Source organism: Electrona antarctica (genome assembly GCF_951216825.1).
Source record: "Electrona antarctica genome assembly, chromosome: 20".
Taxonomy (NCBI): domain Eukaryota; kingdom Metazoa; phylum Chordata; class Actinopteri; order Myctophiformes; family Myctophidae; genus Electrona; species Electrona antarctica.
Genome location: NC_136801.1, coordinates 3,905,716 through 3,929,181, shown reverse-complemented (window position 1 = coordinate 3,929,181; position 23,466 = coordinate 3,905,716). Strand labels below are relative to the sequence as shown.

The following is a 23,466-nucleotide window of genomic DNA, read 5'->3' as shown; positions in this document are numbered from 1 at the left end:
TTCAAGAGACTACGACTAAAACTAACATCAAAATCTGCTGCCAAAAACAACACTGTTGCCCACTTTTATTTGATAAATTTGCCTTTCTTCTCCATCCCAACATAACTGGTCTTTCTGTTATCACATTCTTGCATATTATGGCTTGGGCCCACTTTCTGTTCCATGACAATTCTATTGCATTGTCACGTATATGCTCGATGCAGCACATTACATCAAGCTTGGCCATTCAGTTAAGCCGACGGGTCCGGAGAGGGGGAGATCAATCCGGTTTCAGTTAAGCCGACAGGTCCGGAGAGGGGGAGATCAATCCGGTTTCTGTCCATGAAACCGTTGCTACGTGACTGATTGCTACCCTGTCATATTCAACCGCTTCCTGTATCCATCATTTCAAGTTAAAAGCTGTCCAGCACACCAAACAAATTATAGAGGGTATGCGCGTGACATCATCGTACCTGGAAGTTATGCCCACTGAGTGGCAAAAAACTACTTTCTGGCCTTGACAGCCCATTCATCCAAACAGAAAAGTCCTGTCTGATTGCATTAAACAATGCAACTCACCAACATTGCAGCTGTACGAAAAGCTATCCTCTTTCTATCTGCAAAGTTTTTGTTTCATAAAAATCCACCATAGAAACGTTATGAGCTACTTTCTGTCAAGAAATGCCCTGCATTTGATTATTTTTCTAAGTGTCAGAGTGTGGAAGTGCTTCTTTTCAATAACACAACATTTTGCTGCCTCCTGCATTATGTGACATTTAGAAACAGGTGGTACGGCAGGACGGTTGAGTGATTTCCAACAAGCGCTTCCAAACTCCAACACATGCTGCTGCTCAGTCTAGATGAAGGGGGCGTGTCCTGATGGGAAAATCATGCATGTGCATACTCTCTATTCACACTGAACTATAGGCTTGCCTTGTGTTTATATTTCCATGGAAAACTACTTAGACAAAAGACATTAGCATTTTAATTGACTTTGCATTACATGAATATTCATATCAGCAAGCTATCCTTGAATTTCATTTTTCTATGAGACACCTACAAAGGGATGCCACCTGAATAATATGTAGGTATGGCTCACCTGACTGAAGAATGAATGCCACCTGCAGTACTTCTCTTATCTCCATGAACCAACACCAAATATTCATTTAACGTACAGTAGTGATTGGAAATGTTTCTTGATTATAATTTTTTTCCCTCACTTTTTGTGTGTATATGTATCAAAACATGGCTGTGGATTATATCAGTGTGATATTAGATATGTTTTGTGTGTGTGTGTGTGTGTGTGTGTGTGTGTGTGTGTGTGTGTGTGTGTGTGTGTGTGTGTGTGTGTGTGTGTGTGTGTGTGTGTGTGTGTGTGTGTGTGTGTGTGTGTGTGTGTGTGTGTGTGTGTGTGTGTGTGTGTGTGTGTGTGTGTGTGTGTGTGTGTGTGTGTGTGTGTGTGTGTGTGTGTGTGTGCGTGCGCGCGCAGTAGGCCTTTTTGTCTGTCCTTGTGAGTTATAGCGAGTAACTGTGCTAATGGTAAATGTTCTTTCCTGGCAGGTTGCCAAGGCATGTGGGATATCATCGCCTGTTGGCCATCGGCCAAGGTGAACGAAGTGGTTACCATAACCTGCCCCAATTACTTCAGCTATTTCAGTGACAACCACAAAGGTAAACCGTTTTTTTGTTGCTGTTGTTTCAACTCTGTTACAAGAAAATCTGATTTTAATTCACGTTTCTACCCTTTCTTCTGTCCTCTAACAAGATGTAACAGTATTATTATTATTTTTTTATGATTTGTAGACTTTATTAATTTGTATTTCTGTAACGGTATTCTTTCGAGTGATTTCATAATCACTGAGAGCTACTATGGGTCTGTAATCTTCCTTATGTTCTTTTTGACATTGGATTTTGGGTAATGGTTTTATGTATGAGGTTTTCCAAGACAGAGGAATGTGTGTGTGTGTGTGTGTGTGTGTGTGTGTGTGTGTGTGTGTGTGTGTGTGTGTGTGTGTGTGTGTGTCTACAGAGCTTTGAAATATTGGTTGCCACACTGGGGATGCAAAATTCTTGGAATTGGAAAGCACTGCACTCGTCTGGCCCATTAGTTGTCCTTGTGTTGGTACACTGAAACACTTTCCTGTCATCCTCTTCAGTAGTGATGATTCTGTCTAAGGAGGGCCAGGTGTTGTACAGCCTTAAGTATCTCAGTGCACTTACAATAATTCTCTAATGTTTCAAATCAGTAGACGCCCAAGTATTTAGGTCATTCGCAAAGCCAAGTTCATTGTCTGTCACAATAGGTTTGGTCATGCATTTGTATTCGACCAGACATGTACAACTGAGGAAAGTTTAGCCTGCAATCCAGACGAATCTGCCACAGGAAAAAAGAAATTGTTCTGGAACTCTCGGCAGCCACTCATTCATTGTGAACGTACGGTCGTGATTTTGTAGGAATAAAGTTCAGTACTTTAAACCACACTATTTAATTTGATTATGTGATGGCGTAGTTTTTCATAGTTTGTATTATTTGTGTTGCGACGTTGACATGATGGCATGAGGTAGAAACGTCTTAAGCCATTTTGGGCGGGAACCCCTTTTGGTGTTTTAAACATGTTATAATTTAGCTATTGAAAAATAGCAGATCTACAAGCTCATAGCGCGCCACCGAGTGGCGCGCTACGAGCTTGTAGGTCTGCTATTTTTGAATAATCGTGAAAATATTTATTTCAGAAAACTGGAGGATTTAGAAGAATTTAAAAAAAATTGAGGTCAGGCCAGGTGTTTAACAGCTGGAGAAGAAGTAGGCGGAAAAAGTCCTTCAGTCCACTCAGAGTGGACAGACACACTGGAGTGGCTGGACTGCAACAATGGAGGAGGAATCATCCCGTTTCACCCGTTGTTTACTCGAACTGCCGAGGTTTACAGTTAATGACGTGCAGCAGCACTCAGATGTGTACTGAGAGTCTGAAACGCCACAGAGTCAACTTGAGAAAGGAGTTAAACTTGGCTGAGTGTCGCAGTGGTATGTTGATGGAACTGTCCTGTTGCTTTTGGAAGGTGGTTTGACTGCGAATGGAAGCCATGTGAAATAATATTAAATAAAGCTATGAAAAAGCGGTCTCTCCACCTACTTATTCTCCAGCAGCGGAAGGATGCTGTATACTCACACCAGTCCTTCTAGTGGTACCGGTCCACTCCACGGCAGAATAATCTAATATGTCAAATAGCCAAAGTGCTGAATTTTTTATTATATATATATAGGACACTTCAGGTTATGTGTCAAGACATCTCAAGTCACTCACAATGTCACATATAGAGCATGGGCCAGTCATACAACCAATCTGTCTCACATTCCTGTGAGACAGATGTTTAAATAGTTCACCTAATCCCCACTGTTTATGTGACTGCATTTTATATAGTATTTTAATGCATCTATGTTTTTATGTAATGTTTTATAAATTGTTGTAATTGACTGCCGGTGTGCCAAAGACACATTTCCATTTATGTAAATTGAATGGACAATAAAGTGTTCTTTATCTTTACAGTAGTACTACGAAGTACAGTACAGTACAGTACAGTACAGTACAGTACAGTAGCCTACTATGAAGTACAGTACAGTACAGTACAGTACAGTACAGTACAGTACAGTACAGTACAGTACAGTACAGTACAGTACAGTACCGTACCAACAGAACCACTCACTTCAGACAGGTCTGATTTTAAATGCAGTTTGTTTTTTCTGTATAGGGTCTCTGATATCTACAGTATATAGACACTGAAATTTCACAAAGGACACATTATTTGTGCTCTTACATTGTGTAAACACTGCATGTTGTGATAAGGAATGGAAGCACACTGATCATATTGGGTATACGTCTTGGCACTGATCGGTCTAGTGGTTTGTGAAATGTGCTCCAGAAGACGAAAACAACACTAGAGTAGACTAGACAGACACTAACACATAAACGGAGTGTAGAAGGTCTAGTTCTGAGTGATGAGTATTGTAATTCTTTTTAACAAAAGGCCTCAGAAGGCTAGTGACAGGTGCGTAGGGCAATAGAGCATACTTAACCCATTTTGACCTGAGATCAGATTCTAAAAATGTCTGTTTGAAAATGACAGTTTTCTGAAAAAGCTATGTTTCTATGTCAGTCGTTCTTCGATTTTTCAAAAATAGCAGATCTACAAGCTCATAGCGCGCCACCGAGTGGCGCGCTACGAGCTTGTAGATCCGCTATTTTTCAATAGCTAAAAACCAAAAGGGGTTCCCGCCCAAAATGGCTTAAAAAGGGTATCTTTGAAAAACAAAGAAAGTGTCTGTCAGACACTTGCCAAAATGTTGCTCTGTATTGTCTGTCCTGATGAAGGTCTAATCGACCCAAACGTCGACCCAATAAAGAGCAACATTTTGGCAAGTGTCTGACAGTGTGCGGGACCCTTTCTTTGTTTTTCAAAGATAGTAACCTTTTTTAGTATTGTAATTTGAAATGCCATCACAGCAGTTCTTAATTTAAATGTCTTTTGGGTCTTGTGAATTCATAACATTAACATTGCAACATTGCAGTACAGTACAGTACCAACAGAACCACTCACTTCAGACGGGTCTGATTTTAAATGCAGTTTGGTTTTTCTGTATAGTGTGTGAAAACGTGTACAGTACGTCACCAAGAGGGGCCCCAAAACTGTGGAATGCACTTCCCGTTGCAATCAGAACTGCAGCATCACTCCCGATCTTCCGCCGTAGTCTGAAGACCCACCTTTTCAGACTCCATCATGGCCCGTAGCACTTACCCTACCCCCTTAGACAGCACTTTTTAGACTTAGATAGCATTTGAAACAGACTTATAGCATGTCATGTAGACAGCACAATAATTACATTGTATGTAGTCATAGCACTTATAGTATATATGTACAGCATAGTATAGTATAGTTTATATGTATAGTGTGACAGTGTCATTATATAGATATGTTCTAGTTACGTTCTTAGCTTACGCGTGTTTCTTGATAAATGCTTTTTATATGTGTGATGTATTCCCATGCTTTTTGTTCTTGCTTAATGTAAGTCGCTCTGGATTAAGAGCGTCTGCTAAATGCCTAAATTGTAAATTGTAAGAGGGGGGCAGCGTCTGAAAAGCTAGGGACGGCCCTCTCGTGGGCTTTAAATTCTAGCCCACATCACTCAGAATAGAGTGACGGTGGTATGTTTTTGTAAATATTGAGCTCGTTCTTGGCGACAACATAGTGAACCAACACCAGGATGGATAGAAAGAACGTCGGGGCCCAAATACATTACAAGGACAAGGAAAATGTTGTGAACAAACACGGCTGTGCTTAGATACTTTGTTGACCGTGACAGGCTAGTGACAGGTGCGTAGGGCAATAGAGCATACTTCAAAAGGGTATCTTTGAAAAACAAAGAAAGGGTCTGTCAGACACTTGCCAAAATGTTGCTCTTGATTGTCTGTCCTGATGAAGGTTTAATCGACCGAAACGTCGACCCAATAAAGAGCAACATTTTGGCAAGTTTCTGACAGTGTGCGGGACCCTTTCTTTGTTTAGATAAAAGATACCCTTTTTTAGTCTTGTAATTCGAAATGCCATCACAGCAGTTCTTAATTTAAATGTCTTTCGGGTCTTGTGAATTCATAACATTAACATTGCAACGTAGCATTAACCCATTTTGGGCTGGGAACCCCTTTTGGTGTTTTAAACATTATATTTAGCTATTGAAAAATAGCAGATCTACAAGCTCATAGCGCGCCACCGAGTGGCGCGCTACGAGCTTGTAGGTCTGCTATTTTTTGAAAAATCGTGAAAATATTTATTTCAGAAAACTGGAGGATTTAGAAGATTTTTTGCATTAACATATTATTATGTTTCTGCCCAAAGTGTTGTTTCAGGCAGCCTATTGTTTTAGTTCTTAATGTGATTGTGTTGCCTGCTTAGTGTTGCTGCTCACTTGATATACCATATGTTTTGCTAATTAGATTTTCATTTGAAGGTACAGTTAGTTACAGCAGCTCTGGTATTTTAGCATAATCAGTTTGTGAGTTTTAACAAAAAAAAAGTGCTGCTGATTAAAAGTACGGTGACTGGATGACTATGTGATTTATTTGTTTTCCATTTTCACTTTCTAGGGACAGTACATTTGTATTCATAGTCCAGTGAGATCTTAATGTAATTAGATTGAGATATTGCTAATGTGGAAACTCACAACTGAGTGAGTAGATGAAAAATTAAATCTCCCTTGTGTGGCTTTGATTAAGACGTTTGGCTACTTTGTGATTTATGGATAGGATTTTTTTATATTTCTAAATCAACTGAGTGCAAAATCCTGGACGTATACAGATGGTTATTTTGTGTTCAAGTTCCCGAGTCACTTAAGTTCCAAATATTATTTGTTGATTTGATGAGAGGTTTTCGAGGTGTGTCTGAAACTTAATGGGTTCCTTCCTGGCTAAGACAGAGATGACTCATAAAGAGAAGGAGGTTTGTATAACAATGAATGGTTGTCTTAGTATTCATTATACTAGTCCTTGGCTTACCCGTTTGAACTTTGAAGACATGAACACCAAATTATGTACAGAGTGTGGGTGATGCGCTTTAATAGATAACATTATTGATACATGTAATTTGAGGCAGGGTGTCCGCGGACCCCCCCCCCCCCCCCCCCACACACACACACACACTCCCATTATATATGTAGACAGTACCCGGGAGCAGTATGGGTTGGCGCCCCAGCCTGTGTCTTCCGTGAGGAGGAAGCCCAAAAAACCCTTGGTGAGGCCTTTAGGAGGTCAATTCAAGGACTCTCAGCTGTAGAGGAAGCAAGTTCTCCAAACTGTCATCATTCCACACTTAGAGCCTCATCTATTCGGCATTCCACCCTCATCTTATGGGCCGAACATCATTTCAAACCAGAAACTGACTAACTAAGTACTATTCTAGAGGGAGCAACAACAATGATCAGTCTCACCTATAGAACAAACATGGGTCAATTCTCTTTCTACTGCACTGCCAGCAAAGTGTGGAATGCGCTGCCACCATCCCTTAAAAAATGTGGATCACTGGCTTCTATCAAAACAGGTCTGAAAAATCCCTGACACACACACACACACACACACACACACACACACACAGAGAGAGGCTTGCATGGGTCATTGTGGTGTAGTTGGGAAGCTATAGCCTGGCAACCTGTAGTCACACTATGTTTTCATAGACCCAGTTGCTTGGAAAGCTAACCTGGCAACCTGCGGAAATTCAATGTTTTCATAGACCCAGTTGCTTGGAAAGCTAACCTGGAAACCCGCGGACGTGGTCATAGTTTCACCAAAACGCTAATAAACGTTGTTCAATTTGGTAAAGTGAAAAAACACGTGCAAATACACCAACAAACTTTCAGATGCTGTTTTTCTCCCAGTGTGGAGGAAGAATGATTAGGATTTTTATTGTGAAAACCACAACTACAGTAGCTGTCATAAGAGCGGAGGGAGCATTATGAACACGGTACCAGATCGAGCTGCTCTTGCTCCAGCAGCTGCAGCCCATCAAGCCTAATTGATATGCTCAGTTCCGCGATGGTGTCGTGCGCGCAGAGGACGGCCGAGAATAGCAGAACTCTAGCTCACAACGGTCGCATCGGCGACACAATGTGAGCTTGTATATCAGCCGTTCTCAGCGCGCAATACTGTTGTGTGATGAAGTATATGTGCGCCTCTCTAGCCAACACACCAGCGCTCCCCAAAACAACAGGTTTGGGGATCTGTTGGGAATTGATTACATGAAACAGTCACCTGTGCGGCCGGCCAGTCTCCATGTTTGTAAACAAATAATCGTCTATTTTGTCCAAACAAAACCAACGTTCCTGACCTGTTGGAGACGTGTGCTGCTTCTGAGTAGTACTATTGCTAGTTTCGGCTCTTATTTTCCCAGCGTTAAGGCAGTGGCCCATTACTGCTCAGGAGACTGCTTCCTGTCCTTGGGGATTAGGTCTGGGTTGACGCCTGACTGAACGTCCCCTGTCTGCCTGCCACACTATCATGGGCATGGCACACTTGGTGGCTCACTTAGCCAACAATCCACATGTATAAAGCTCTGTCTGGCAACATGTTCAGGCCCACATTCTATACACGCACGCACGCACAGACACGCACACACACACACATACACACGCTCTATTGCAACAGTGCAACATGAATAGTGATGTGCACACACAAATAACCCTCAGAAAAACAACAAACAACTCTCTGACTGACTTGGAGATCTTTCTGGCAGAACGGTTGGACACAGAAAACACTCGCCACACGGCTTGGAGAAGTGTTCCGGGTACAGATGGTGTTGCTGGAGTGACCAATGCTGTCCAAACACTGCCAGCCCCTGTACCGAGTCAGCCTCTTGGCCTATGTGGTGCATGGGAGTAGCCAGGTGGGAGTAGCCATGTTGCCATCTGACACCCGGGGCCATTAGGTGCACCGCGGCACGAAAACCCAGTCATTTTTACACACCTACGTTGGATAATGTCTCCACCGAGGCCGAAGTGTGTGTGTGTGTGTGTGTGTGTGTGTGTGTGTGTGTGTGTGTGTGTGTGTGTGTGTGTGTGTGTGTGTGTGTGTGTGTGTGTGTGTGTGTGTGTGTGTGTGTGTGTGTGTGTGTGTGTGTGTGTGTGTGTGTGTGTGTGTGTGTGTGTGTGTGTGTGTGTGTGTGGGGCTTCACTCACACCTTTCGATCTAGCATACAACATTGATGCATGCTAGATGTATACAAAGGGTTTGTTTACATCTTGCCCCAATGCATTGCCAATGGAAGTCACATGGTTTGACACAACATTTGTGTTGTACGGCTTTCGGCTGTGTTTCGACTGCCCCCCTCCCCCTCATACAACAAAAATGTTGTGTCAAACCATGTGACTCCCATTGGAAATGCATTGCGAGCTTGCATCAGTAAACAAGTCTCATGCATCAGCTATATACATCAATCTGTTGTATGTGTGTGTGTGTGTGTGTCTGTGTCTGTAAGCAGCTAATCTCCGGCAACGTTGGACAGATGGTCTGGTGGGGCAGCAGTGGCTCAGGGGCAGAGTGACCGGTCTGGTGGGGCGGCAGTGGCTCAGGGGCAGAGTGACCGGATGGAAAGCGCAAGGTTCCCAGTTTGCATCTGTGCACCTGTTGGTCTTAAAATGAGACGTGTGCTCTGGCACATTAATGTCGTATTACTACATGAGGTACAGTGAGAAAATTCTAAATGCTATTGCACCTTCATCTGTGCTGTGTTAGAATGAGGTGTGCTTTGGCGCATTATTGGCCCATTACTATATGAGGTGCAGCGAGGAATCTGGTCGGTCTGGTCTGAACTAATTCCAGCTCGGTCACTAGGCTCACAGCGCAGATATACATTTACTATTGAGAGAGCACATTATTATCTCAGACGGGAGGGGAGGCAGACATTGTTTTTGCAACTTGCGATCTTCCCCAAATTCGAATCACACATTCAGGTTTCACCAACCATGGGGGTTACAAATGTCACTGATTGTTGCACAAACATGATTTCCCCAAAACAAATGTAGCAACAAATAGTGTGACAAGGACCATCAAACAGGCAATAGGCTACATACTTTACAGTACTGTTTGCCTGTTTACATTCTCAAAATTGTGGGGGGCTATTTTTACCAGAAAAATGGCATATTATTAAAAAAATGGCATATTATGAACACAATATCATTGGAATCGCATATCAAGGGGCTTCTATACCGGTGGTTACCATACCCAGAGTAGTATAAAAGAGAGTAATGACACTCCCGTTGACTCTCATTGTAACAATGGAATGCGGAAGTGCTCATTCTAGGAGCAATGTTTGGAACTATCGCCCATAGGCACCCGCTTTGCGGCGAGATCAAAGCGTGTCACCACTCTCTTACTACATTACTCTGACCATACCATACCCAGCTAGTCCAGCAGGGCCTGGGGTTATTTTGGCATAACCTCCATCTGCCAGCTGTTGCCTAAATCCCTACTACAAACAGTAGTGATCTGGTTGATGGAACCACCAGGGAGTGAAGATTCGTCCATTTTGGGCGGGAACCCCTTTTGGTGTTAGCATCATGTTATGCTTTAGCTATTGAAAATTAGCAGATCTACAAGCTCATAGCGTGCCACCGAGTGGCGCGCTACGAGCTTGTAGGTCTGCTATTTTTGAAAAACCGAAGAACGACTGACATAGAAACATAGCTTTTTCAGAAAACTGTCAGGATGTAGAAGACAATTTTAGAATCTGATCTCAGGTCAGAATGGGTTAAAGCAGCATGTTATTGCCGGCCTCTGATTATAGTTTCGCTTATTAATTTGCATTTATCTACTGTATGCTAGGAAGAAAGCACCTTCTAAACAGGCTAAACCGCACTTGGTTATATTTATTGAGCCTTTATTGGTTCATGGTTCAGTGCTTACAGATACGAAGGGTTTATTCATAATTATCATTACTGCAACAGATGTCGTGTTACATTCCAGGAGAGTAATCTCCATTCCGACAAACAAGGATAGCTTTGAAAGATTTGCATTGGTAAATGGTGACCCAAGAGGAATGCACAAGTTAAGATTTGGTTAATTGTGGTTGGGTCGATCTGATCCTGTTCTGCTGTGGCATTATGCTCCGTTGCCAAATCGCCTTGTCCTTGTGTTGGAGGGAAAAGAGGAGGGTTATTTTTTTTTCTCCTATAATTTTTATCCCACGATTTTGTAACCCATTTTTCACCCCTGTGTCAATTATCTAATGTGATCCTGGGCTCTACACACCCTCCGTCAACCTAGTCCACATATGGGGGACATGGGGAGAGCAACGGACTTGAACTCATGCTTCCTTCATGCCTGAGTGTCCAAGTCGCTCCTTTACACCTGACAGGGGGGAGTTTCCCTGGTTGGACGTAGCGCGTGGAAGGAACACGTTATTCCAACCAGTTCCTTTCCCCTCCATCAGGCGCCCCGGCTGGCCAGGGGGAGGCAGTTTAGAGACCAGGGCTGCGTTCGAATTCATTCCCTATGCCCCATATAGTGCACTACTTTGGGGTTCCGCCATTTTGTTATAGTGTCCGAATATGTAGTGAGCATTTTTGCACCCTAATGTAGTGGACTGAAGTATCCCACAATGCACCGGGAATTGTAGGGACCATCCGATGGTCACTACAAAAACACAGCGAAGCAAATCTGCCCCATAATGCATTGCGCAAGCTCGCTCTTGAGCGCACATGCACGCGTTTGCGCGCACGTGCGCTGCTTCTGCATGCATGCGCTTATTGCGCTCCAACTCAGAAGAGGCAGAAGTTGAACCAGCGAAAGAAATCAACACAAATGTACTTTTTAAACTTTCGTTTCCCCTCTCTTTTCTTCCCTGGCGGATCTCGAAGCTACAGATCTCGAGACAAATTATCTGCATCTGTGCATTTATTTGCAATTGTTTTGTTTTATTTATTTATAATAAAACAATTCATTTGCAATAGTATTACTAATCTGATTCATTGTATCACCCAGGCCCAGCGCATGACGTTAGGAGAGGAATGAGTTGCTTGCTGTAGAAGGCCTTATATTTTAATAGTTTTTGGATTAAGGTGAGGTTGTAAAGCTATGTGCTAAAGTCCAATATATATTTTGTACATGCATGTGAGACACATTAATTGTGTCTCCGAACATATGTTTTATTAATATTAATTAATTCCTGCCATTAAAAAAATATATGTTATCTAACATTATTTCATTGAATTGCGCTAAATACATTAAAACTTCATTATGTAGGCAGTAATTTATTGGACTGCTGTTTCTGTTAACGTCCGTATTGTGAGCAGAGCTTGTAGATCGGCTACTTTTGGTAATTCTTTACCAAAAGTACCCGATCTACAAGCTCACAACACGGACGTCGCGTTGCTATATAGATCGGCTATTTTTGCCGTATCCCCCCCCCCCCCCCCCCAGGATTAATGAGGGTTCATAATCATGCTGCTGATATTTTGATATTGTCAAGGTGGTGCACTGTTTTCATATTGCTGGATAATGTTGTTTAGTTTGACAGTAAGTTGGAGGACAAAGAAAATACACAAGCCATAACACACGGCTTGTGTATTTTCTTTGTCCTCCAACTTACTGTCAAACTTAAAGGACCACTTCACCACTTTTCAACTTCTCTTCCTATAATTGGTCCTAACTAATGTTTAGGATAAAATACCACAATTCTTTCCTACTCAGTCTGTCTCATAGGAAGGCTGTGGGCAGTTCAGAAACCCGTCCACCAGTGACATCATCGATGGTGAATCCAAGCTAATAGAAACGGCAGGCTTTCTCTTCCTGAAAAGTTGCAATGCAAAAGTTGAAGCCATCGTTCTCACGATAATACAAATCTAAATATATATTTTTTTAAATCTGGAAAAAAATCTGCCTAATGATGATGTCACTGGTGTCCGAACTGCCCAAAGCCCTCCTATGAGACACAGACTGAGTAGGAAAAAAATGTGGTGTTTTATAATGAACATTAGTGAGGACCAATTATATGAAGAGATGTTGAAAAGTGGTGAAGTGGTCCTTTAAGGTTCTAATATTGCAATGAAATGCAATATTATAATTTAGGCAGTGGCGGCCTAATGGTTAGAGGAGCGCCCTTGACGGGCAGGAAAAATCTGGGTCAGGAAGTGATTGGTCATCACTCACCCAACACCGCTGAAGTGCCCTTGAGCAAGCCACTGAACCCCCAACTGCTCAGTGGCCAACAACATGGAATTCCTGGCCATGCCCCCCATTTTTGTTCTGGCGTCTTTTCTCAGAGCGTGAGTGTCAGTGTTCTGTTCTCACTCTATGGATTCTCTACTTGATCAGACGTGTTTGTTTTACTTTGCAAATTGTAACTTTTTTTGATTGATTGATTTATTAACAGAATTACAGTACATTTCAAGATGGGTGCCCGTGTGTTGGTTCCCACAGCACTACATGGTGCCGCTGTTGTTGTCAATTCAGTTGTAATGTCATCCAAGAGAGACACCAATCGCCATGTAGATTGCACTCATTGCAGAGCAAATTCCCAGCATGAGATTGAAGATCAGTTATGTTATTAGAGACATCGCTCGCGTGCACTACACGCGCGCCGCGCGTGCCGCGCTCACACTGTCACACACATAGACAAACACCCTCTCCTCCTCTCTCTCTCTCTCTCTCTCTCTCTCGCTGTCGCGCACCGTGCGCTTCGAGCGTGGCGGCGGCCGGGGGGGGGGGGGGGGGGGGGTGATAAATAGTGGTGTCGCGTTGCGACACCACTATTTCAAATGGTGCCGCAGCTGCTCCGTTTGCTCCATGGCTCAGGCGCGCCTGGTGCCTGTGTGTTGGTTCCCACAGCACTACATGGTGCCTGTGTGTTGGTTCCCACAGCACTACATGGTGCCCGTGTGTTGGTTCCCACTTCACTACATGGTGCCCGTGTGTTGGTTCCCACTTCACTACATGGTGCCCGTGTGTTGGTTCCCACAGCACTACATGGTGCCCGTGTGTTGGTTCCCACTTCACTACATGGTGCCCGTGTGTTGGTTCCCACAGCACTACATGGTGCCTGTGTGTTGGTTCCCACAGCACTACATGGTGCCTCTGTGTTGGTTCCCACAGCACTACATGGTGCCCGTGTGTTGGTTCCCACAGCACTACATGGTGCCTGTGTGTTGGTTCCCACAGCACTACATGGTGCCCGTGTGTTGGTTCCCACAGCACTACATGGTGCCCGTGTGTTGGTTCCCACTTCACTACATGGTGCCCGTGTGTTGGTTCCCACTTCACTACATGGTGCCCGTGTGTTGGTTCCCACTTCACTACATGGTGCCCGTGTGTTGGTTCCCACAGCACTACATGGTGCCCGTGTGTTGGTTCCCACTTCACTACATGGTGCCCGTGTGTTGGTTCCCACTTCACTACATGGTGCCCGTGTGTTGGTTCCCACTTCACTACATGGTGCCCATGTGTTGGTTCCCACAGCACTACATGGTGCCCGTGTGTTGGTTCCCACAGCACTACATGGTGCCCGTGTGTTGGTTCCCACAGCACTACATGGTGCCCGTGTGTTGGTTCCCACTTCACTACATGGTGCCCATTTGTTGGTTCCCACAGCACTACATGGTGCCTCTGTGTTGGTTCCCACAGCACTACATGGTGCCCATTTGTTGGTTCCCACAGCACTACATGGTGCCTCTGTGTTGGTTCCCACAGCACTACATGGTGCCCCGTGTGTTGGTTCCCACAGCACTACATGGTGCCCATTTGTTGGTTCCCACAGCACTACATGGTGCCTCTGTGTTGGTTCCCACAGCACTACATGGTGCCCGTGTGTTGGTTCCCACAGCACTACATGGTGCCTCTGTGTTGGTTCCCACAGCACTACATGGTGCCTGTGTGTTGGTTCCCACAGCACTACATGGTGCCTGTGTGTTGGTTCCCACAGCACTACATGGTGCCCGTGTGTTGGTTCCCACAGCACTACATGGTGCCTGTGTGTTGGTTCCCACAGCACTACATGGTGCCCATTTGTTGGTTCCCACAGCACTACATGGTGCCTGTGTGTTGGTTCCCACAGCACTACATGGTGCCTCTGTGTTGGTTCCCACAGCACTACATGGTGCCCGTGTGTTGGTTCCCACAGCACTACATGGTGCCCCGTGTGTTGGTTCCAACATCACTACATGGTGCCCGTGTGTTGGTTCCCACAGCACTACATGGTGCCCGTGTGTTGGTTCCCACAGCACTACATGGTGCCTGTGTGTTGGTTCCCACAGCACTACATGGTGCCCGACCGTGTGTTGGTTCCCACAGCACTACATGGTGCCTGTGTGTTGGTTCCCACAGCACTACATGGTGCCCCGTGTGTTGGTTCCCACTTCACTACATGGTGCCCGTGTGTTGGTTCCCACAGCACTACATGGTGCCCGTGTGTTGGTTCCCACAGCACTACATGGTGCCCGTGTGTTGGTTCCCACAGCACTACATGGTGCCCGTGTGTTGGTTCCCACAGCACTACATGGTGCCCGTGTGTTGGTTCCCACAGCCCTACATGGTGCCCGTGTGTTGGTTCCCACAGCACTACATGGTGCCCGTGTGTTGGTTCCCACAGCACTACATGGCTGGCTAGGTCTTTGTCCTGTTATTCCAATGGCTGCTATTTTCTGGCTCACCCTTGGGCCTGACTCACACCTTTACAACAGATTGATGTATATTACAGGCAGCGGTGGCCGAGCGGTTTGCGGAGCGGTCTTGATACCGGAAGGTCGCCAGTTCGTATCCCCGGACCGGCACGTTAAAATTACCACCACTGAAGTGCCCTTGAGCAAGGCATTGAACCACTACCATGAAATGTTCTATGAGCAGGGCCTGGCTGTAAACAAGTATCTGATGCTTAGTCCAGTTACCCTGGGTAAATATAGTAACTTTGCTTTGCTTTGCTTTGGCTGATGCATGAGACTTATTGACTGATGCAAGCTCACAATGCATTTCCAATGGGAGTCACATGGTTTGACACAACATTTGTGTTGTATGAGGGGGTGGGGGGCAGTCGAAACGCAGCCGAAAGCCGTACAACTAAAATGTTGTGTCAAACCATGTGACTTCCATTGGAAATGCATTGGGGCAAGATGTAAACAAACCCTTTCTTTACATCTAGCATGCATCAATGTTGTATGCTAGATGCGAAGGTGTGAGTCAGGCCTTGGTATTCCCTCATAGGCCTACATGGTCTTATTTTATTTTAATAATGTTTTTTTTTTTTAATACAGTACCTTTCTAACAGACAGAGGTTACCGTTAATTGTGTACCGTCACTTTAAAAGTGAAATGTATACATCGTACGGCGGTGTCGCGCACCAAAAATAGCCAATCTACAAGGTCACAACGCGTCTGGTTGCACCGCGTTGTGAGCTTGTAGCTCTGCCTTTTCAGCAAACGATAGACTGAGAAGTTGCACATTGAATACGTCACGTCTTATGTGAGACTATTCAATCGATCCGCGGGAGATACAGTATTATAACTCTATGGCAGGGAGATTTGAGATAAGAGGCTCGACATGCTCAATCTGTCATCCAGACCTTTCAGGTCACATTAAACTCTGTTACGGCTCTCATATCATTTCTACCACGTGTATCTGGTTTAGCTATAGGAGCCAGCTTGTTGTTTTTCAACATTGCCCCAGAAAAGTTCCCTGTCTGTGGAAAACATGTTTTCGAATACGTCTGACCTTGTTGTCTACGGCAGGGGTTCTCAACGTTTTTGGCCGGGGACCCCCGAAAATGCTTTGGCAACGTCTCTGGACCCCCGCCCCGCCCCCCTCCCGACCCCCAATATAAATTGACAGCTACAATAACCTTAATAATATGCATATGCGACACCATAAATAAATACTGAAACCAGATATAATCATTAGGGAAGGTGTATGCATGTACTATGTGTACTATATGTAAACTCTTCATTTCCATTTTCCAGCCATTCAGTTGCATAAAAAAAATAAAAACTAAAAAAGTTTTTTTTTCTTTTTTGAAAAGAAATTGGGGACCCCCCAAAATAATTTGGCGACCCCCCCCGAGGGGTCGCGACCCACGGGTTGAGAACCCCTGGTCTACGGTATGCCCTGACATCCAGTCTCCATTCTAAGATACAAATGGTTTCCCACTGAGTCTGAAATAGAACTAAACCGTCTTTTAAAGGAACGTATCACAACCTCGACTGGCCTACCAACAATTTTAGCGCAGGTCTTAATTTGGCTATACAGTTTGTTCTTTATATACCATTGATAGGCTGTTAAACCAGGCCGTGCTACAGTACATCACAGTTTGAACAACAGACGTATAGAAAAGAGACAAGATCTGACTGCTAGCACCAAACGATCTAAGTCGGCGTAGGGAGTACATACGCTGCTGTATCCTCTTACAAATATAGTCAATATGAGATGACCATGATAAGGTGGCGTCTATCATCACCCCCAGATATTTGTTCAATAGCTGAACCATGGATTGTCACCGGTGGTGTCTTATCACCGGGAGCAGGACCAAATATCATTTCCTCAGTTTTCTTAGTGTTGATAATCAGATTATTTTTGTCACACCATTCTACAAGCCGGTCAACGCTACACTGGTACTGTTTCGGGTCATCACTGTCTGTCATCAGAGCTATTATAAACTAGAAAAAGTGCCCTTCTGGGCACAGGTCTCCACCAGGAAGATAGGACTGTGTGAGATGTTTGGCAAAATGTTTAGGAGTAATATAAAACATGTTTTTTTTGTTTTGTTTGTTTCTCTGACTACAGAGACCGATTTGCGTGAGATTTGGATGAAATCAGTGCGACTAACATAAGCAATGTGTTTTGCAGAAATCGGCCTCATGGTGGCGCTATAACCGGCAGATGTGGAGGGATGCAGAGACGATGTTTTTCCATGGCCTCTAGGGAGTGCGCATACATAAGTTGTATACAGATCGATGCAGTTATAGCTAAAAACAGGAATTGGCCTGTTATAGCGCCACCATGAGGCTGATTTGGAAAAAAAAATGTGGCATGTCGTCCTCGGCCTAGTGGAAATGTGTGTGTATAATTTCACGCAAATTGCACACTGCGTTTGTGATTTGTGGCATTTTGTTCGAAATGGACCAATCATGTGAGCTTTTGAAGCCAATCTTAGCCAATCAGGATGGAAGATGGGAAATGGTGCAGATCCGTGTTGATCACATGACTATGGAGATAGTGTATACCGACTTGTGTGATGTATGGATAAAATGTGTACGAGTAATCTACAGAAATGTGTTTTGCCTAAATCGGCCTCATGGTGGCGCTATAACAGGCCGTTGAAGAATATTTGGGGCAGAGGTTCGTTGTTGGCATCCAGGGAGTGTGTGTGCAAAGTTTGGCATGGATCGGACCAACGGTGGCGGAGATTAGCTGGTAACAGACGGACGGAAGGAAGGAAGGAAGGAAGGAAGGACGCACACACGGACGGAGTGCAAAACATACTATCTCCCCATGCCTTCGGCCTGGTGGAGACAATGAAACGTATAAAGACTAAATCAAGAAGCGGACCATAATTGAGCTGGCTGCAGCATCAAAACATTTGGGGGGAATTGGCGCTGGTCAGCCATGCCCATGTGGAAAGCTAAAAAACATCTGAAGCTCCAAAGCTGCTCGACAGACTGCTGGTGTCGGCACGTATTTCACGCCTGATGTAAGGCCAGGTCCTACTGGTGCTTCTTGTACTACAGTACAAAGACAACAATCCACAGAAACATGTGGCATGAAATGTGGAAAGGAATTATACCATTCTATATTCTATGCTTTATTTTTGCTACACGTACTGCCTGTCTGCATTGCATTGCATTGCATTGCATTGCATTGCATTGCATTGCATTGCATTGTATTTGTATTTGCATTGCATTGCATTGCATTGCATTGCATTGCATTGCATTCCATTGCACATAGGAGTAAGAGACTCATCGTTGCGCTGAATGATTGTTATATACAGGTAGGTTTGGAAATTGGGTTATATATTCTGGAATAAATGTGTGGGTGAGGGAGCCAGTCCTGTCGCCCTCAAGGCTCATACATAGTCTGGATTTTCGGTGGTGGGGTGACCACCGAACTACAACATGACGCCACGAGCCGCGGTGAAGAGCAAACCACCGCCACCGCTCCAACCCTTCTCTCTGTTTTTACTCACCACCGCTCAACGTTATTTCAGCTCCGGTGGTCAGCTCACCACCAGAGCGGTGGTCACCTCACCACCGAAAATCCAGACTATGAATAGGCTTTTACCCACAGACGGCACCTAGCGAGGGTGGGCAGTTACTTTACCACTGCGCCACCGAGCACCCTTCATTACTCACAGTTAATGAACCATGATATCAGGCAACAAAGCAAAAAGTAAATGCACTGCACTCTCTGCAAAGGATCGGTAGAAAATGCCCTGAGAGAGGTGACTACATATATGTCGTCCCAATGCAATGTTCTCACTGAATGAGAACTGACAGATTATGCTATTAGCAGCCGTAATAAGCTGCTGTGTGGGCGATTACTGAGGTTTACCGCTTCTCTGGGTCTTGACAGCCAGTGTGGACCAGACAAATAGTCTGTTGAGTTGACCCTATATTTTGTGTGGCTTTCTGCTCATGAAGAAGGATTTGGAAAGGGGGCTACAGTATGTCAATATTATCGGCCAAAGTACTAAGCAGCATCTATTAGTGGGAAAGAATTGAAGTAGTTGCGGGAGTTCAATTCGTCAATTTATTCTGATTTAAGAAGGACCTTCTTAAATCAGAATAAATTGACAGAATAAATTGACCTTCTTAGAACGTAGAGTACTTTGTTTTTCCAACATTGTTTTACTCTCTAGCATGAGACAAGAGATGGCCTCTCGAAAGGAGGCATGTTGTGATTCCATGTTCAAGGGCTGTACATGTTCATGAAGCTGTTCCATGTTCAAGGGGTGTACATGTCCATGAAGCTGTTCCATGTTCAAGGGGTGTACATGTTCATGAAGCTGTTCCATGTTCAAGGGGTGTACATGTTCATGAAGCTGTTCCATGTTCAAGGGGTGTACATGTTCATGAAGCTGTTCAAGGGGTGTACATGTTCATGAAGCTGTTCAAGGGGTGTACATGTTCATGAAGCTGTTCAAGGGGTGTACATGTTCATGAAGCTGTTCAAGGGGTGTACATGTTCATGAAGCTGTTCAAGGGGTGTACATGTTCATGAAGCTGTTCAAGGGGTGTACATGTTCATGAAGCTGTTCCATGTTCAAGGGGTGTACATGTTCATGAAGCTGTTCCATGTTCAAGGGGTGTACATGTTCATGAAGCTGCCGCACACTAAACAGGAAATAGACTCATAGAAGTCTAGATGGAAGGGGGGTTCATGCGCATAGGGTGGATTTTTTAACGCCACCTGTTTTTTCTGAATCCTTGAAGGGTCTATTTTAAGATTCTGCCAGGTAACAAGAAAAAATGATGTCCCTTTCTTACACATAGGACCTACCCTACCTAAATATGCAAATGAAGAGACAAGAGAAAACAGCATAACTATTGACATAAACAACCTATAGGGATAAATGAACACGTTTCCATGCAATTAGGATCCAAGGAACTAAAAGAAAAAGGTTATTATGAAGATTCAAGCACATCTTGACTCTATTGTAGGACAAAAACTGCAAAAATATTGCTGAAAACTTTCAGATCACATCTACACTTCTCTTTTCACTAACTTTTTGGAGTGGATTTTTTGACATCACCTGTTTTTCTTAATCCTTGAAGGGTGTATTTTAAGATCCTGCCAGGTAAAGGGCTAAAAAATGTTAACCCTCTGTTACACAATCCTACCCAAATCCGAAAATGGAAAAATGGAGAAAACAGCATAACTATTGAAATAAACAACCTACAGGCCATACATATAAATGGTTATTATTTAGAGTCAAGCTAATTTTGACTCTATTACAGGACAAAAACGAATAAATATAGATGTGATCCGAACATTTTCAGCTATTTGCGGGTGAACCCCCCGTTGGGAACTGTTGGTTCCCAAGGCTATAGTATAACTACAGCATTAATATTTCCATCCACTGAAACAAAGGGCGCTAATTAGAAACACTAAATAGAAAGGCTGTCGTATTCACTGGCCCTCATCAATCTAATGTAGGAAACAGCGCAGATCTGACCACAGACATTATCTCGCGGCAGGGTTCACGTGTAATCAACGCTTGCGTCTCGCCAATCACAGTGTAACAATGGTGCGGTGTTGATAAATGTGGCAGCTGTAAGTCATTTAAATAATGCCTTTCACAGGCCCCGCCCTACAGTTTATCACAAGAAGTTGCAGAATACAGCCACGTAGAGAAACCCTCACAAAAAACATGCAGTAATCCTGGTCTCTAAACTGCCTCCCCCTGGCCAGCCGGGGCGCCTGATGGAGGGGAAAGGAACTGGTTGGAATAACGTGTTCCTTCCACGCGCTACGTCCAACCAGGGAAACTCCCCCCTGTCAGGTGTAAAGGAGCAACTTGGACACTCGGGCATGAAGGAAGCATGAGTTCAAGTCCGTTGCTCTCCCCATGTCCCCCATATATGGGGACTAGGTTGGCGGAGGGTGTGTAGAGCCCAGGATCACATTAGATAATTGACACAGGGGTGAAAAATGGGTTACAAAATCGTGGGATAAAAAATATATTAGGAAAAAAAAAAAAGAAGAGAAACTGCTTTGGTGGAGATAATCCAGTCGAGCCAACTAAAAAGTGACATCAAAGGAAGTCGAAAGACTATATGGGTGAGGAAGAGAAATCCGGACTAAATCACTTACTTCTAGCCATCAGGGACATTTATCCACTTAACCCATTCTGGGTGGGAACCCCTTTTGGTGTTTTAAACATGTTATAATTTAGCTATTGAAAAATAGCAGATCTACAAGCTCATAGCACGCCACCGAGTGGCGCGCTACGAGCTTGTAGGTCTGCTATTTTTGAAAAATCGTGAACATTTTATTTCAGAAAACTGGAGGATTTAGAAGATTTCTTTTAAATTGAGGTCAGGCCTAAAAACCCTATATACAATAGCTGACCGGAGTCCCCCTGGGCACTGTTCTAGGTCCACTATTTCTCTCTACGCCTACTGATTGTATTGGAGTTTTTTTTCTTCTTGCGTGTATGTGTGTTGTTGGTTTTTTGTATTTGTTAAAAAATATAATAAACAGAACATAAAAAAAAACAGTTGTGCGTCAGAGCAGCAGTAAAATTGGCTTAGAAATGGAACAAAAACAATTCAACGATTCAAAGAATAAATTGCATTTTCTTCTGAAATCAGCATGACAGCACAACTAGCCATTAATAGAAGATTAGAGAACTGATTAATCCCATTACAACTATTATCAGTTGTGGGTCAGAGCAGCAGCAGAATTGGCTTAGGAATGGAACAAAAACATAACAATTCAAAGAATAAATTAGATTTTCCTCCTGTGTTAATAATAGATAGATTGCGTAGACGGGGCAGGTCTACGCTCCTGTATTTTAACATCAGTTATTATGGTGGGACTTGGAGTGACAGATATTTTCTGTGGTGGTACTTGGTATAAAAAGGTTGAAAACTCACAACACATCTTTTTTTTCTTTTCTTTTTTTATACATTATTATTTCATTTTTAGATGGAAGGCACAGGTACAGGCATACCAAAAAAATGCACATAAAACATAATTCAAATTATATGCCAACTACAATTAGTGGCTTGCCCCATTTTTTAAAATCCTACCCCCCAAACCCCAGCACCAACCACCGTTGACAAAATATAGTAATGATTATAACAATTAAATACAACCTAAAATTAACATCAAATTGTAAATAATAAAAAAAAGAAAATCACACCCGTGTGAACCATAGAGTATATAAAAGGATAGAGACTGAACTGGCGCGAAGCTCCGCCCCCCCAGCTATTCATGTCAGTGGAAGTTGCTCAGTGGCGTTTTGAAGCATGGAAGACTGCCGGAAGTCCCTCCTCCGGACCTCAACTTTGAGGTCCGGGGTGACGTATGCAACCGAGCGCTCAATGTTAAAGCCCAGCTGCACGGGGTTTCCCGGTCATGAATCCACGGGTCTGCCTGTAGTCCCTCCTCCTACCACTAGGGCCCAGACCTTCAACGTTGAATAGCCTCACTGGCCCCTTGGTGTGAACTGAGTGGTGTAAGGTCTTATATAGCCTGTCTGACGTAATTAAATCATGTCTGACGTAATGAAATCACACCCGGGTGAACAGGGTGAACATAGCAACCATGCTCATTTTTTCTGCACAGACTAACAAAGCCAGTTGTAGGAGTGGTTTACACCACTCAAAAATAATCTACAAGATCTACAAGCTCGTAGCGCGCCACCGAGTGGCGCGCTACGAGCTTGTAGGTCTGCTATTTTTTTTAAATGACTGACATAGAAACATAGCTTTTTCAGAAAACTGTCAGGATGTAGAAGACATTTTTAGAATCTGATCTCAGGTCAAAATGGGTTAATAACTGTTTCCAGTGATTAAAGGGCAGGGAATGTAGAGCTTGCCATCGCAGTGCCAACATTTTTTTTGCTTCCTGCCAGCCAGAATAGTCTCTGAACTATACCTAAAGTTAAAGAATCATCATCATTAAGGAGCAATAATTTGGGACAACAGGGAATATGTTTTTGTAATACTTTAGATAATTAGTTATCTGTTTCCAGAAACCTTTGACTGTGGGGCATTCCCACATCATATGTATAAAAGTACCGGACAGTATTTAAAGAACAAAGTGTAGAGTTTGGTGATACAGCAAACTCACAACACATCTCAACACGATGCATTATGAGCTTGTAGATCTGCTATTGTCTACACATATATTGTCTACTCATCAGTGTGCAACCTGGCAGTCTCTGGTCGCCGGTAGAGAAGATTTCGCAGAGACACCTTACAGCAGCTGTGTGAGGAGTGCTGTCAGTGACTCGGCGATATAC

The 23,466-nt window shown here is 43.8% G+C and overlaps 1 protein-coding gene across 1 annotated transcript in view; it reads left to right on the top strand.

Annotated features, from left to right (window-relative positions):
- vipr1b (vasoactive intestinal peptide receptor 1b) overlaps window positions 1-23,466 on the top strand; it is a 119,553-nt gene that overhangs the window by 37,804 nt on the left and 58,283 nt on the right. The window contains exon 3 of the mRNA XM_079490019.1: window positions 1,540-1,650. Within this exon, the coding sequence (XP_079346145.1) occupies window positions 1,540-1,650 (111 nt within the window). The remainder of the gene's footprint in view (window positions 1-1,539; window positions 1,651-23,466) is intronic.